This window comes from Pinus tabuliformis, chromosome 8 (genome assembly GCF_031772625.1).
Source record: "Pinus tabuliformis cultivar Carrire ecotype Pingquan chromosome 8, CPIR1, whole genome shotgun sequence".
NCBI classification, from domain to species: Eukaryota; Viridiplantae; Streptophyta; class Pinopsida; order Pinales; family Pinaceae; genus Pinus; species Pinus tabuliformis.
Window position 1 is genome coordinate 568,301,173 of NC_142294.1, and position 16,968 is coordinate 568,318,140.

At 38.4% G+C, this 16,968-nt stretch overlaps 1 protein-coding gene across 5 annotated transcripts in view; it reads right to left on the reverse strand.

Moving 5' to 3' along the window:
• LOC149236731 (SPX domain-containing membrane protein OsI_17046-like) overlaps nt 1-16,968 on the reverse strand; it is a 396,789-nt gene that overhangs the window by 91,570 nt on the left and 288,251 nt on the right. For all 5 annotated transcript variants that reach the window (XM_089372475.1, XM_089372472.1, XM_089372474.1 and 2 more), the window contains one exon: nt 12,321-12,511. In XM_089372475.1, coding sequence (XP_089228601.1) covers nt 12,321-12,511 — 191 coding nt within the window. The remainder of the gene's footprint in view (nt 1-12,320; nt 12,512-16,968) is intronic.

The window sequence follows — 16,968 nt, forward strand, 5'->3', positions numbered from 1 at the left end:
CTCTATCACTGACAAGTGCTCCCTCTCTGACCTCTGCGTTGTTGCAACAACTCCTTGCATCTCGCACCGTTGCACACCTCGCTATGCCTTCTTGCACTGGTGCAACACACCTGTGCCTCTCGCATTACTATAGCCTGCTAGCTCTGCACTGTCTCGGGACTCCTGCATTGTAGTTCTCTCACCGCTCCATTCACATCCGTCTCTACCCACTCAGTGAGTCCTGCTACTCCTCGTCGAGGCTCCCGTAGCAAGGTCTAATCCAAGAGGCTGGGTACCTCAAGGATCCTACCCCCATTGCCTGTAGTCCGCCTGACTACAGCTCGATTTCTCCCCACTTCCGCTCAAGTGGTGCATGTGCACTCATGGCACAGTCATCGTCTGTCAAAACTTCTTCTCTGCCCATGCTGGCACTGCCTTAGCCTCGGAAGACTCTCCCTTACTCTTCTTCCTTGGGCACTGGGTCGCATAATGACCCATCTCCCCACAGTGGAAGCACTTGATCGTGGAGAGATCTTTCTTCTTCTGCTTCTCTTGCTTTCCCTCAGATGCGAGGGCCACATCGTCCTCCTCCTACTTGACCTTGATCCCCTTGTTGCTGCTTCCTGTCTTCGACTACAGTCTAATCTCTTCCCAGCAAAGAGCTGCCCACATCTCGTCCTAAGGTGGCAGAGTCCCTCTGCCCAGGATACTCTAGACAAACACTTCCCAATCTTCTGAGACAGCATTCAAGGCTATCCTCACCATAAGTTCTTGATCCGTTGTCGCTTTTATAGTAGTCAACTGGTCTCGGATCTCATTCATTCCTCCGAGGAAGGTGTCAATCAATTGACCCTTCTTCATCTGATACAACCTCATCTGGTTCTCGAGCAGCATTTTTCTCTACATAGAAGTATGCTGGTACAGGTTCTTGAGAGCCTCCCACATCTCAACTGCCGTTTCCTTCTCGGCTATATGTGGTACCACATGATCCTTGACCCCATCAAGGATAATGCACTTGGCCCTCGCCATCGCCTCTTCATACTTGTCGTTATCATTGGTGTTGACTGGGATAGCTATAACCTTCAAGGCGAAGTTCTTGACACCATTCCTGTCAAGCACTGATAAGATTCTGGCCTTCCAAATTGCGAAGTTCGATGCTCCGTTCAGTCTATCCTGCTCTCTTACCCCGTGTAGTTCCATGATGCTCCTCTACTTCCCTCCTAGAGGTTCTCTGTTTGACTCCTCTGAGTCTCTACTTCTAGACTAGAAGTTCTCTTCTAGACTCCCTCTGAGTCCTGATTTCCCTCCTGGAAATCCTTCTGCCACTTGTTGAGATGCCCCCTACTCTGGTCGTCTTGTGCAACTGCACTGTTGATCCAGGTTCCTCGGCTAGAAACCCTCGGTAACAACTCCTCTGGCCCTGCTCTGTCAGGTACTGTTCTGACTACAGTACCTCACCAGCTACACTCTGCAATAGCAACTGCCTCTCTATGAACTACGTCAACCCCTCTCTGCCTCACGCTGGCTCTACGTTAGCCCTGGGATGCCCTGCGTCAGCCCTCTAGCCCTCTGCGTCAGCAACGCTGGCTTCTCTGAGGCTCTGTGCAACTCCCGACTTCTTCTGTGTGGCTCTCACTGGCTCTACATCACACTTCTTGCCTTTTGCTTCTAGAAACAGCTTTTGTCACCTCAGGACAACTGTTTTCTGCTACTATTGCTCCGCTCGGCTGATGTCTTTTAGTCTTCCTGTGATCTGCAATCACACTCTGATACCATGTTGAAGTTTCTAAGTTTACTTAGTTTAGAAACCCTTCATACACTTTTTCTGATTTATTCCTACCTACTTGTTATTTTTCTTTAACAAGTTATTTACAAAGTAAATATTGAAAATAAACACCAGTGCATGCTCAACATATTACAGATCAGCAACTAAAAGAAACAACAACAAACACACCACATGACACCATTATTTTTGGACCAATGTCCCCGGAAAAACCCAATGCAGGAAAATCGATGCAGCTATCTGAGGGTTTTCTTATTAAGAAATATGAGAGTACAATCTGGGTGCCGAAACTGGCCTACCCAACAAAGAATTTCCTTAGTAGCTACACCTCACAGTTTGAGAGAAATCTCCTGGCTGAAACCCCAGAAAATCCTTCCGGCAGCTCCTCAGCACAAAACTGCTCTACAACCTCAGCCTCTGGCCAATCTGGACTGCGTCAGCCCTTCTCTGTCTCACATTGGCCCTACGTCAGCCTTTCTTGGCCTGCGTCAGCCCCTGGAGGCCCTGCGTCAACTTTCTAGGCCTCTGCGTCAAACACGCTGGCCTCTCTGGTGCTCTGCGCAGCACTTGGCTGCCTTTGTGTGGCCCGGCGTGAGCCCTTGTTGGCTCTATGTCACTCTCCTTGGATGTTGCGCTGCTCTCCCAGCACAATATCTGCCTTCTCTGTTTCTTTGTACTCAATGCCTCTTAGCTGCTCTCTCGGTCACTAATTCTATCTCTCTTAGCAAACCCCGCTCTAGAGAATAAAATCACTGATCACTCTGGTGTATTCTCCAGGTGACCCTCAAGCCTCCTCTTATACTTTTTCCGTTGACATCTCAACGACCGATCTTAAGTCCCTAATCAACAGCTAAGATTAGATCTGGCTTGATCCATGTCTTTTGGACCAATCTAACACAGATTCGTATTAATACACATTAATATTTTATTTTCCCTAAGTTTAGACTTAGGGACTCCATTAAAAATATTAATTATTTTAACATCTCCTGATCTGTTTAGAATCTGCCCAAACCCTTTCTGGGTATTGGAGATCTCATGGGCCCCAACCTCTCCACCAAATTTCATGGCTAGAGCACATCTGATGCTACCCCAAATCAACAAAAACCAATCCCAAAACTAAACAAAATACCTTTCAACTTACCTCTACCTGCAAAACACATGTAAGTGCATAATAATGAATAAATACAAATTAAAATTACAATGCGTACTTGAAGTGTGTTTGTCACTTTTGTTGTTGACTTGTTGCAGCAGTAGAGAAGGACTACCACTCTTGATATAGGCCTGGACTCTATACAAGACTATATCCAAAACTAACCTAATGATATATACAATAGAAACTGATGACAGACCCTAGACTTGTGATGAACCAAGTTCTAAGTACAACAACAGAAACCATTCTATCAAATATGACAAGACAAGTAACATGAAATTATAACATCATATAGATTTAGCAGACTTGGTGTAGCATCAAATGTGTAGTATCAAGAATAGGGCATCTGAAATGTGGTATCAAAACTAACTGTGATATAGAGATATAACCGAGACCCTGTATATACTTACGTTGTCCTGCAAAAACATATGTCAGAGATGATTCTCAAAATTCAAATGTAACCACTAGTCATACATACCTTGCTGTAGGAGACTTACCCTTGACTGTTGATGTGTGGTCCTTACTGCAGTGATCCTTGAATGCATGCTTTTTCTTGCCTTCTAGGAGCTCGATATTGAATCTGTTGTATCTATGTAATTTCGAATCTTCAAGGTTTGCCATTTCATCCTGTGGTAGCCCTCTAAGTCCTCTTTCCAACCCCACAGGTGTGATCAAGATTGGATTCTTCAAGAAAGAGTTATGCCAATCTCCCACGATGACCTGATTATAGACTCGTTCAGTAGAGCGAACTTGTTCACAATGCCACATGTCACTGTTGCGACCTTCGGCCGTGAAAACGGTACTCTACAAACTACAGTATGTCCTCTTTCTGTGACTATTTACTAAATTTGAACCCAATGCTCAGAGAGAAAGTTATGACGATTTTCCCAACGTCACCTATTTGACATGGAATTTGTGAGCTTGGAAAAACCCTAACTTCCGCAGATCATATCTCTGATAATATAACGAACCAAGATCTAAAATTCGGTCACGAGGTTCATAACGATTTCGGCTCAAATGGGTTTTAATTTCAGCTTCTGAAGCTTCGCAGAAAAAAAAAGTTATAGCGAAAATGCCACGATGGCCTATTTGAAGCCACAAAATCCCTACTAGAGGAGGATATGAGGGTCATAATTTATATGAATGTCTTGAGTTAAGAGGGTCCTCAACAAGTGAACGTTGGAGGGATTTTCGGAGAAAAAAAAACATTATTAATTATTGACTATTTAATGACCACAACCAATTATGAGTGCCATGCCACAACCCCATAGGGTTTTAGCCCTCTAACTGTGGTTACTAACTTCAAACATGAATATCTCTAAAACAGTGAAGAATTACTTGGCATGCCATATATCAACGGAAACATATCGACGAGTAGAATCCATCTAGAAGATCTATGACTCAGAATAGAGTAAGTTGTCAAGTCAAAATTCCCATGCAAGATCGGGGTAGCCCCTAGTGCTGCTTGGGTTGACATCAATGACAACCACTAATCAACAATCTCCCCCTTTGGCATTGATGGCAACACAAGTACTCCCCCTGCGATCATGACACCTCTTCCTACTGTCTTCTCTCCCCCTTTGTCATCAATGGAAAAGGGTAACTCTCCCTGACAAATAGCCATCCTGTGGACCTGTACACACTTCCACTCCCCCTTTCTACTCGAGTAGATAAGAGAAAGAGTCTAATGAAGACTTGGGAGAATTCCAAGGTTTTGGCGAAGATACTCAAATGCTTCACGAGGTAATGGTTTGGTAAAGATGTCAGTAATTTGTTCCTTTGTGCCAACATATTCGAGCTTGATATTCTTTTTAGCGACCTGCTCTCTAACGAAGTGATATTTAATCAGAATTTGCTTCATTTTGGAATGTATCACAGGATTCTTGGAGATACTAATGGCATTGGTGTTATCGCAAAAGATGGGAATAGGCTCATCAAACTTGACTTGAAGATCTTGCAAAGTTTGCTTCATCCAAAGAACTTGAGTACAACAAGCTACTGCCGCGACATATTCTGTTCCTGTTGTGGATAACGAGATTGAAGACTGCTTTTTACTTAACAATGAAACATGACAACCACCTATATAGAATGTTGCTCCACTGGTGCTCTTACGATCATCAACACTTCCTGCCCAATCTGCATCTGTATAAGCTTGGATAACGAGATCATTTCCTTTGGGATACCATAGACCATATTCCGTTGTGCCCTTAAGATGACGAAGAATTCTTTTGACAGCAATAATATGAGATTCTTTTGGTGCTCCTGGGAATCTTGCTACATGTCCAACTGCCTACATCACATCAAGCCCGGAGGTTGTCACATATAGGAGACTACTAATCATGGATCTATACAACCTTTGGTCCACATCCTTTGATGAGTCTTCTAAGCTTAACATGCAACCAGTTACCATGGGGTTAAGGACTGGCTTGCAATCTTCCATCTAGAATTTCTTGAGCATTTCTTTGATGTACTTTGTTTGATATATGAATATTCCTTTATCCTGGTGAGAAATATGAAGCCCTAAAATGTATGTCAATTTGCCAAGCATAGACTTTTCAAACTCACTTTGCATTTTCATGGCAAAGTCTTTACTTAATCTGTCATCACTGCTTCCAAAGATTAGGTCATCCACATATACTTCGATAATTGTTAGGTTATCTCAATCCACTTTCACATAAATATTGTTGTCAGCACTTCCTTTCTTGAATCCCTATTGATGTAGATATCCTTCAAGACGAGCATACCAAGCCCTAGGAGCTTGCTTGAGACCATATAGAGCCTTCTTTAATCTGCAAACATGTCTTCTTTGTTAGAGAGAAGAAAACCTTCGGGTTTTTCAATGTAAACTTCTTCCTCCATTTCACCATTTATAAAAGATGACTTAACATCCATTTGGTAGACCTTGATTTTTCTCGAGCAAGCATAAGCGAGAAACATCCTGATAGCTTCCATTCTGGCAAGGGGAGCAAATTTTTCTTCAAAATCGATTCTTTCAACCTATGCATATCCTTTGCAGACTAATCTTGCCTTGTTCCTAGTAACCTATAATCCTTCAATTGTTTTGCTCCCCTTAACCTGTAATGAAACTGCCATCTTGTTCAAAGTTCAAACTACCTTCCTCTCAATCGTAGACTTGTGCCATATATTGCTACACAAACTCCTCCTCTACAAACATTAAGGAGTCAACAAGCCAGATTGTTCAAAATAGTGAGTCACCTAACGGGCCATCTTGACTTGAGTCATTATCTGAAGCAACAGCTAATTCCTCATGGCCTTTTGCTTTTACAAATCCTAAAAGCATAACTGTTGAAACCTTGTTCTCTGCTTGGTCTTCTTGTACTTGTTTCCTTTTCATACCTTCTTATTCCTACAATCTCGAGCCATGTGTCCAAAATTGTTACATTTGTAACATTTGACATCATCTCTCAAATGATCAAATCTGTTGATATTCTGTTGAGTTATGGATATCCATTTTTGAGAGATCTCCTGGGATTATATTCATTCCAAACATACATGCGACATTCCGCAACTCCATGTCCAAGCATCCCACATGAATAACAATGACCATAAAAGATAGGTTGATACCTGGGAGGAAATCTTCTTCGAAGAATTGTCTTCCAAGGTTCTCCTAGCGAGTCTTGATGTAGCTGGGAGATCTACCAGCTTGGTAGGTTTTGCATATCCATCTTCTTTAGTTGTCATAGAAGGACTTGAATCCTTTTCGAATTTTTCTTTGTAACCAAGACCAGTCTTGTCGCTGCATGATTGCTGGTTGTTGATGAGTTCGTCCAAAGTCTTTGAGATGTTAGCGTAGTTTTGAAGAGTTTTTCCATTTTTTACTTCCTTTCGTAAAGAAACAATTTCAACTTCCAATGCTTCTCTTTCCTTGTTGCTTTCCTTTAATTCTTTCCTGAGCGATTCTTCAATTCGTTTGTATTCTTCAACCTTGATTTTAAGATTTAGGACATGTTCCCTTTCTGTCTTTAATTCGTCTTCAAGAGTGTTGACGTGCTTCTTCTTGGCCTTGAGCTCTTTGATAACCCTGATCACTTCGTTTTGAAATTCAACCTCAGTCATTTCTTCTTCTTCGTCTCCTTCTTCATCAGGTGCCTCTTGCTTATTGTGCTTGGCCATAAACAATACTCTTCCGTTGAATTCTTCTTTGTTATCACTGTCTTCTTCGGATGAGGAGCTATCTTCTTTGGAGAAGAAAATTTTCTTAAACCATTTCTTCTTGCCTTGCTTGTTGAACTTCCTAGGACTTTTCTTTCCTTTCGTAACAACCTCATTTTTGTGAGGACATTTGGTTGCAAAATGCCCAACCTCACCACAATCAAAACATATTAATGGAAGTTTACCTTTGAATTTTCCCGTACCTGTTCTCATTTTCCACGTGAAGTAGGCAAACTCTTTATCTAAGAATTCATTTTCATGTTCTTCCTCTTCCTCATCCTTACAATTGCAAGTTTTTTCTTTCGGAGTCTGCTTGTCCTTACTATTTTTCTTGGATGCGACAAATGTTGTTTCTAAGTAAGATGTGTCATCCTCTTCTTCAATCCTCATTTCATATACAGTAAGAATTCCATGCAATTCATCTATGCTGAGATTGGTCAAGTCTGATCTATCTTTCAAGACAGATACCTTAGGGTTAAATCTCGCTGGCAAGGTTCTAAGGATCTTTCGGACAACAATTTTCGTTTCAACAAGTTCCCCCAAACCTTCCAATGTACTTGTTGTTTCATCAACACACTGAAAGTATGCAACAATATCTTCATCTTCCCTCATTTTGAGTTGCTCAAATTTTGCCCTGAAAATTTGAAGCTTTGCTTCTTTCACCTTTGAGTCACCTGCATATATATTTTTAACCTTGCCCCATACCTCTTTAGTAGCTTTGCAACTCAATACCTTAAGATAAACACATTCAATAAGCCCACTAATAATAAGATCTTTAGCCTTTGCATCGTATACCATATTTTTCTTACCTTGTTCATCCTAGGTTGGTGTGATGCCTTTGTCAATGATTTCCCATACTTCGTATCCTTGCGCCAGCAAATGAACCTGCATTCTTCCACTCCAAAGTGCATAGTTATTTCCATTGAACAAAGGAACTCTATTCTTTGTATACTCCATGATCTCCTTCCAGTTGTTACACTGCTATTGAAGGAACCAAGCTCTGAAACCAATTGTTGGAAATACTGAGAGGGGGGTGAATCAGTATTCCTTAGCAATTAACACTTTTAAATCTTTTCAGAGCATTAGTTAATCTTCAATTATTATTAATGTTTATGCAGTAATAATAGTAAATAAAATAACATATTAGACAAAAGAATTTTAGGTGGAAAACCCCTCTAGTCAAAAACCACTTAATGTTTTTTTCAAGAATTCTTTAATCTTCAGCCCTAGCTGAAATGAAAGCAACAACTTCCTAGAATTCTAGAAAAGCATACTTCTCGAGCTCCCATTGGAAGGACGCCCCAATGCTCTGGTTTCTTCAGTAGTCAACTGAATGGATGCCCCAACATCCTAGACCAAACTACCACCCTAAAGTGTTCACAGGCTCCAACTTGTAGGCGACTTCATGCACCAGACTAGCACCTCCCTGCCACCCTATAATGATTGAAATGAGACAAGAGTGTGGATTTTCCCATACCAGGGACAACGATCTATGATACAATATGATTTACAATGATTTTGACCGAACACCTAATCACACTATGCCCTGCAACCCAACCATGACATCATCCCAACATAGACTCCTATACCTCCCAATAATGCCTTTTCAACTCTAGGAAAATTGACTCTTTTACAATAATGACTCTTCCAATGATGGCACTTTTACAAATAACTCTTATACAACTTTACAATGATGACTCTTGGTCTTGACACTTCTTCACAATATATGGATGGTTGTATTGTCTTCAAAGGATGTCCCGCTACAATGCTTTCTTTGATTTGATACTTCTTCTCTTGAATTCTTGCTTGAAGTTGTACTTGAATCTTCTTCTACTTGCATGCAAAATTTTCCTGGTGAAACCAATCCCAAAACTAAACAAAATACCCTTCAACTTACCTCTGCCTGCAAAACACATGTAAGTGCATAATAATGAATAAATACAAATTAAAATTACAATGCGTACCTGAAGTGTTCTTGTTACTTTTGTTGTTGACTTGTTGCAATGGTAGACAAAGACTCCCACTCTTGATATAGGCCTAGACCCTAGGTAAGACTATATCCAAAACTGACCTAAAGATATATACAATAGAAACTGATGACAGACCTAGACTTGTGATGAACCAAGTTCTAGGTACAACAACAGAGACCATTCTATCAACTATGACAAGACAAATAACATGAACTTACAACATCATATATATTTAGCAGACTTAGTGTAGCATCAAATGTGTAGTATCAATAATAGGACATCCGAAATGTGGTATCAAAACTAACTGTGACATATAGAGACATAGAGATATAACCGAGACCTTGTATATACTTGCGTTGTCCTACAAAAACATATGCCAGAGATGATACTCATAATTCAAATGTAACCACTAATCATACATACCTTTCTCTAGGAGACTTACCCTTGATTGTTGATGTGTGGTCCTTACTGTAGTGATCCTTGAATGCATGCTTTTTCTTTCATTCTAGGAGCTCGATATTGAATTTGTTGTATCTATGCAATTTCAGATCTCTAGGGTCTGAAATTTGGTCCTGTGGTAGCCCTTTGAGTCCTCTTTCCAGCCCCATAGGTCTGATCAAGATTGGATTCTTCAATAATGATTTATGCCCAATCTCCCACGATGACCTGATTATAGATTGGTTCAGTGGATTGAACTTGTACGAAGTGCCACGTGTCACTATTGCGATCTTCGGCCCTAAAAACACTACTCAACAAACTACAGTCCGTCCTCTTTCTGTGACTATTTACGAAATTTGAATCCAATGCTCAAAGAGAAAGTTATGATGATTTTCCCAACGTCACCTGTTTGACATGGAATTCGGGAGCCTGCAAAAACCCTAACTTCCTCAAATCATATCTCCGAAAATATAGCAAACCAAGATTTGAAATTCGGTCACGAGGTTCATCAAGATTTCGGCTCAAATGGGTTTTAATTTCAGCTTCGCAGAAAAATTTTTATAGTGAAAATGCCACGATGACCTGTTTGAAGCCACAAAATCCCTACTAGAGGAGGATATAAGGGTCATTATTTATATGAATGTCTTGTGTTGAGAGGGTCCTCAACAAGTGAACGTTGGAGCAATTTTAGGAGCAAAAAAAAACATTATTAATTATTGACTATTCAATGGCCACAACCAATTATTAGTGTCATGCCACAGCCCCAAAGGGTTTTAGCCCACTAACTGGGGTTACTAAATTCAAACATGAATATCTCTCAGATTGTGAAGAATTACTTGGCATGCCATATATCAACGGAAACATCTCGATGAGTAGAATCCATATAGAAGATCCTTGACTCAGAATAGAGTAAGTTGTCAAGTCAAAAGGCCCATGCAAGATCGGGGTAGCCCCTGGTGCTACTTGGGCTGACATCAATGACAACCACCGATCAACAACATTCACTCAAGCTTTATATTATTGCCTTTTAACTTCACTATCTCCCCACTTCTTTTCCTTTTTGGCTTTAATGACTTAGACTTTTCTTCATTTAGACCTTTTTGATGATCTTTGACAAGTCAAATATGAAAAGGGATGGATTTTTTTGTTTATGGATGGAATGAAGTGCAAGGGGAAATCAAAAAGTGCTAAATATGGTCAAGATGTGGAAGATGCTACCTTGACCATTTTCCCAATAGTAGGAAATGACTTGAGAAATGATGACACTTCTAAAGGAAAACCATGTCCACAAGGAAAATGATAAAATTATAATGTTATGAACTGTTATCAATTCTCATTTAGACTTCAGCTCTTTCATGGCATGACCTAGAAGTTACATTGCCACATCCAAGTGATACAACAAATGCATGGAATTTCAAATAGAGCACGCTGAAACCAAACTGTACCATCCCTAAGTGCATCTATCAATTTGATAAGTGGGGGTGGCGACTTTGATATACCATAGTTGAGCTAGCACAATCATATGTCTAAAGAAAATGAGAGAACTGCTCAAGTTTGGACAGTCTGAGCAAGAGAGCTCATGAAATCAGCAACATAACACCCTTGTGAGGGTGCCTCTAAGGTAGTAACCCCTTAGGGGATAACAAGCCCTCGATTGAGGTTTCAAACCTCAATGGAGGGCTTAAAACCTTGATTGGTGGCTTGAAAGTCAATGATCCTTCCCCATTTTCGCAGGTTTTCATTTAGCTACAACTTCTAGGAGGTGAAACCCCTTCATCTCTTTGATGGAAGGTGGCAGACTTGGTTCCTATAGATGCATATTGAATCCTCTATCCAATGATATATGCTTTTCTTTTTCTTGATTTCATACCATATTTTTCTAAAACTTATATAATATTTTTTTTCTTCGGTAAAGTGAAGCCCCCCCATAGACATGTATCTTAATTTCGTAAAAGCCATACAACCAAAACATTATAAAAAATGTGTGCACTCCAAGAATGTTTTTCTTCAAAAGGGTATTCTAGTTTTTTATTTTACACAAATAGGAGAAAATATTTTTTTGGGAACACAGGTGTATAAAATGCAATTCAACTATTGATTTCTTGGCTTCATAAAAAAGTATAATTTTCCAAAAAGTAAAAATAAAAAAACAACAGTGCACAACTACATTCTCTGTATAATTTTTTTATTATACATTGAACACTAAATTAGGTGTTGGGAACAAAAATCACTTCCTCACTTTTCTAAAAATTTCCAAGGGAAGACATTTAATTAAATGAAAATTTGAAACATTAGATGGTATTCATATTTTTTGAAAAAAATATTATTAGAAAGACAACTCGATTCCCTACAAAATATTTTTTCTGCAGCTCAAAATTCAGAAAGCACATATTAGTTTTGAGGACGTCAATTTAAAAAATACGTTAAATGTCAAATTTTCATTGCCCTATTTCACTAGAAAGTAGGACACATTCATGGATTCACCTAATATGAATAAAATACACCAATCAATAAGAAGACGATAGTATTATAACGATAAGAGAAACCAAACTTTCTTATTAAATCATCAAAATATAGTAAACAACGCAAAATTTAGCATCCACAATTTTTTAAAGAGGATCACCTTAAAAAGAGAGATTATACCTAGAAGTTAGAGATACAAAGTAAAATACAAAATTAACTAAAGCACAAACATTTTTATTTACAAAAAATGATGAGCACAAGCATTTGGTGTCTTGAACTAATATGCTCACCATCTATGATCTACTTTACATAGTAATTCTTCCCTTTCAATTGAAATCATAAACACCTTGTCTCTAAAGCTTACCTTCACGGGACGAGTAACTAGTTTACATGCTTCAAAAATTGAATTTGCGGGCTTGTGTGACATTTCATGAGTCTTGTTACGAGAGTTGTTATTTTGGATGCTTTCCTCATCTTGCATTTCTTCTTTAGCTTCTGAACTTAAAGCAAGAGGTTGAGTCAAATCCGAATCCACTATGTCACGTTCCATCAATCCTGCGCAAATTATGCGAATTGTTCGGAACTTTAGATAGAGAGCAAATGTTATACTACCAAATGGAAATAATGCTTCCATAGTACTAGAGGAAAAATCTTCTTTAGAGATATTTTGTTGAGTTCATCAGTTCAAAAGGAAAGAGTTGGAAGAAAGCAAAGATAGGATTAAGCATGCATAAAGCAATTTTGGATAACATAAATGATAGAAGTATACTTCTTTAAATAGAACTGGATTTACAAACCACTACATTAGTATTTAACGTTATTTGGATAACCTCCCTTGAGATAGGATTAAGCATGCATAGAATAAATGATTGAAATATTTTAATATACCTCTTTAAACAAAAAAACCTTCACAAACCATTGTGTTAGACTTTAATGTTATGTGGATAACCTCCCTTGTTATCTTTGAGCTCATGTGAGCTTGGTTGTCAATTTATTATGCATTATTATTTAAAGTGCAGTACTCATTTATTACAATCCCATAAACCACCAAGATTGATATTATTTGAATTGTTAAAATTTGAGAATCAGGATTAGAAATTTGTTCATTTTTTATTCAATTAGGGGTTCCAAGTCACATTCAATATTTAGATCATAGTTTTGGAGTTATGTTGGCTAATCATGACTTGTATTGTAACCCATTAAGGGGCACCCTTGTTTTCCTGGTGGGTTACATTCATACACTTTGTGTGGTCGGATTGTGACCACATTTGGTATTAGTTAGGGTCTACAAACATGACCCTAACACATAACATGTGACCCTAACAGTATTAGAACACATCAACCATATTCTTTAAACTCACTGTGGAGTAAGGACATGTGTACAATAATAAAAGCACATTAGAACACCATGGAAGCATGTACAATTTTCCTTAGGGTAACCTATGACAGCAAATCTCCAACCAAAAATCAAGAACTATGCCTTGCTCTTATTATTCTCAAAATAACAATGCAAATACAAAGAAAACTGATCAATATGGAATGTGTTAGTGCTCAAATTCTCTCCTAAAAGATAAATTCCTAACCCTAATATGAGATCCTAAGGGAAACTACTAGGCAAGCTACCCATTGTCAACTCAGTGGCCTTGCACACTCTTTAGACAAAAGAGAACATTTCCTAGCCAAGGGGGATAACCCAGTTAGTCAAACAAGCTACATCACTGTGTAAGGATTGGTATTTCTTAGCTTGGTTTGAGAAAAAATGTCATGAGTAATACTCAACTAAATTTCAAGGTTTGTGAACAAACCTTTAATGTGAAATATATTTATAATTAGAAAAAAAACACTTACATGCAAGCATAAAAATGATATGTGAATTGTAACAAATGCTTGTACTATGTTGGAAGAAACTTTAAACAACTGGGGCAAAGAAGGAACTTATGTTCACATTGACCATACATGAAACTAACAACTCAACATGAACTTGGATACACCATATCTGATTTATAGTGGAAATAAAATCCTTTGCAAGGATATCAATTTCACCCTTATTATTAGTATCATAAATGGGATCCTCTTCAAAATAAAAACTACTGGTATCCCATTTATGTCTTTTAATATGCAAAATGTTTCTAAAACTAAGGTCATCATCTTCCTCATGAAATAAGGGAAAATCAACTAATCCCTCTTCACAGTCTATCCTTTCAAAATTATCAAAACATGGGTCTTAAGGTTTAAAATTTTGATAAGGGGTACGATTTATCAAGTCATTACCTACATGTGGGCGCGGAAAAAACAAGTGGTTGTTCTCACCCTTTCAGTTTTCATCAAGGATCTATTCATCAATAGACCTGTTACCACTGTTTTAGCAGGGCTATTTATAAATTTTTTGCAGAAAGACAGAATGGTGGACCACATTAAAAATTGGTATGTATCTTTATTTCCATTTAAACAATTATCTGCTCTGCTCTTGTGATGAAGAAAGTGAAACACTTCATTGGAATGTTAATTGGGGCATTTGCATAAGAACTTTTAACAGCGGTATACAGGAGTTGGCCGACTTCTTGTAGCCAGCAGAAGAAGATGAGGTTCTTTTAGCATCGAAGGATTTCGCAAGGGCAGGGGCAGTTCGTCAACACAGTATCAATGAAAGCAAATTTTATCTTCTGTAGTTTTCCTTAGTAGCAATAAATTGAAAACTAGCATTTATTCTTTGTACAGTTCAGGCATACACATATATTTCTGCTGCCTATTGAGGTTTTTGTGGAGCAATGACTGAATATTGTCTGGCATAGGAATTGCCCATTTCTGTGTTCCATGATTATAGCTACTATTTCTGTGTTCTATTGGCTTTGGAGATTATCTTTCCTTTTTATCTTTCTAGGCAAAGAAATGCCAGGAACTGATAAACACTATCATTTGGGATGAGGTCCTGATCAAGCTGTTTAAACATTTAGATGGACAGAAGTCAGATAGGGATTCCTGTGCTCTTCTCTGCAAGAGATGGTATTGGCTGGAAAGTGCAAGCAGGCACACAATTTGAATAGGGGCTTCAGATAGTACTGATGGATGCATAAGCTTGCTACTCCAGTGTGTCAGTGACCTACATTGTGTGTACATGGATGAAAGGCTGCCAGTGCCCCTAAAATAAAATTTGCATTTTCACCTTGGAATTGGACTAAGGTCATAGAACTACTAATGCTGGAAGTTCATCAAGGAAAACACTTAAAAGAAATCACTCTACAGAGAAACGTGGAACAGAAGAAGCTGAACTGAAATCCCGAAATCTGCCAGATCTTGGTCTGAATGTGTAGTATTCCTTCTTAGATTTTACCAAAATACCCACTATATTTTATCAGAGTTTATATGGTTTTGATCATTATGGAATTTGGTCAAATAGTTTGTTTACAAGCTGCTGTAGGTGTTCTCTTTTAATTTACTAAGCAAAACAAATGCATAGACTCCAAATATATAGTTCAGCACAAGGAATGACAGTCACATATAGCACATATAACATTTGCACTGAAACAGGAATGCTACAGCAATCAAACCACTGTTTCTCCTTTATAAATACCAATCAGCAATCAGTGCAAGCATTATCACAGTCATTTTATCAGGAATACAGTGCATAAAATTAGGAGGAACGTGGTCATTACAGTAGCTCAAATTTCCCTTTTTCCTACAGCAATAATCCCAGTCTTCCACAATCTTTACCACAGCAAATGGCACACGAATTGTTCTTGTCTTTTGTTTTCACTTGCAATTGAAGATTTAAAGTAGTCTCTCTTATATCTTGTTAGCAATTTCATTTGACATTTCCCACTTGTGCTTTCATCATAAATCTTTACTTGTTTTCATTGTCTAATATAAGTAAAAACATCCTAAGAAGCAAGGCATTTGAGACCAATGTTGCACGAAGCGGGGACATTTTTTGGAAGTGGGGACGCGGAAATGTCATTTTCCAAAAATCTAGGTAGCGAAGCGTCCGCGGAAGTGTCTGCTATATATATAATTTTTTTATACTTTTTTGCATTTATACTCAAAACAAACATCCCAAATACCAAATTAGTTGTAGAAGACATGAAAACATGCATATTTTTGCATAAATCAAGATAGATATGGCATCCATTGTAGTTACTAGTATGTACATCAACCATCTATATTCTAGCAATTACAAACATACATCAAATTTTAAGCATATTATAAAACATAAAACATTTAAGCATATTATAAAACATAAAACATAGAGCATATTATGATTTATCTAGCAAGTGAGCAACTGTCAACATTTTTCATGTCCAAAATTCAAATAATAATGTTTACAAAATATGTCACTTGGTCACTGCCAAGACAAAAAAGGTTCAAAATTCAAATTCACAAGCCTACAATTCTAATGAGTAATCTATGACAAAAGTAGTAAATTGTGAATATATCTACTAATCTCTCCTCCTTCCACCATGAAGAGAACATGGCAGTAGACCTCCACGTGGTGGCGGGCCTCCACGTGGTGGCAATGAAGAAGATGGTGCATGTGGAAGTTGTGGCAGTGGCACTATAACTGATGAAGAAGAACCCCCTGCTTTTGGTGTTGAACCATGGAACCTAGGAACCAAGGAACCAAATGGGGGTGGGGGTGGCATATCAACACGATCATCATCATCCTAGAATCACTCAAAAAATTCATGGAAAAAAAAAACACTAGTTAACAAAAAAATTAAAAACATGAATTAGAGAAATGCTTTATAAGGGAAAATTGGAAAATTCATACCACAATGGACATAACTGGATAAGAGCATCCTCTAATTGCTCTAATCGCAACACTCCATCCTCCAAATTGGGATCCTCTGGATTCTTGTCCCAAATCAACAGGTCTTTATTAGACTTTGCATCTTCACAGTAATGGAACAACAATCGCAAGTTGTAATGAACATAAACCAAGATCTCTGCCCAGTCTACACTCAACCTGTTCCTTTTAACACTGTGGATGAAAGAATAAGAGCTCCAACACCTCTCTA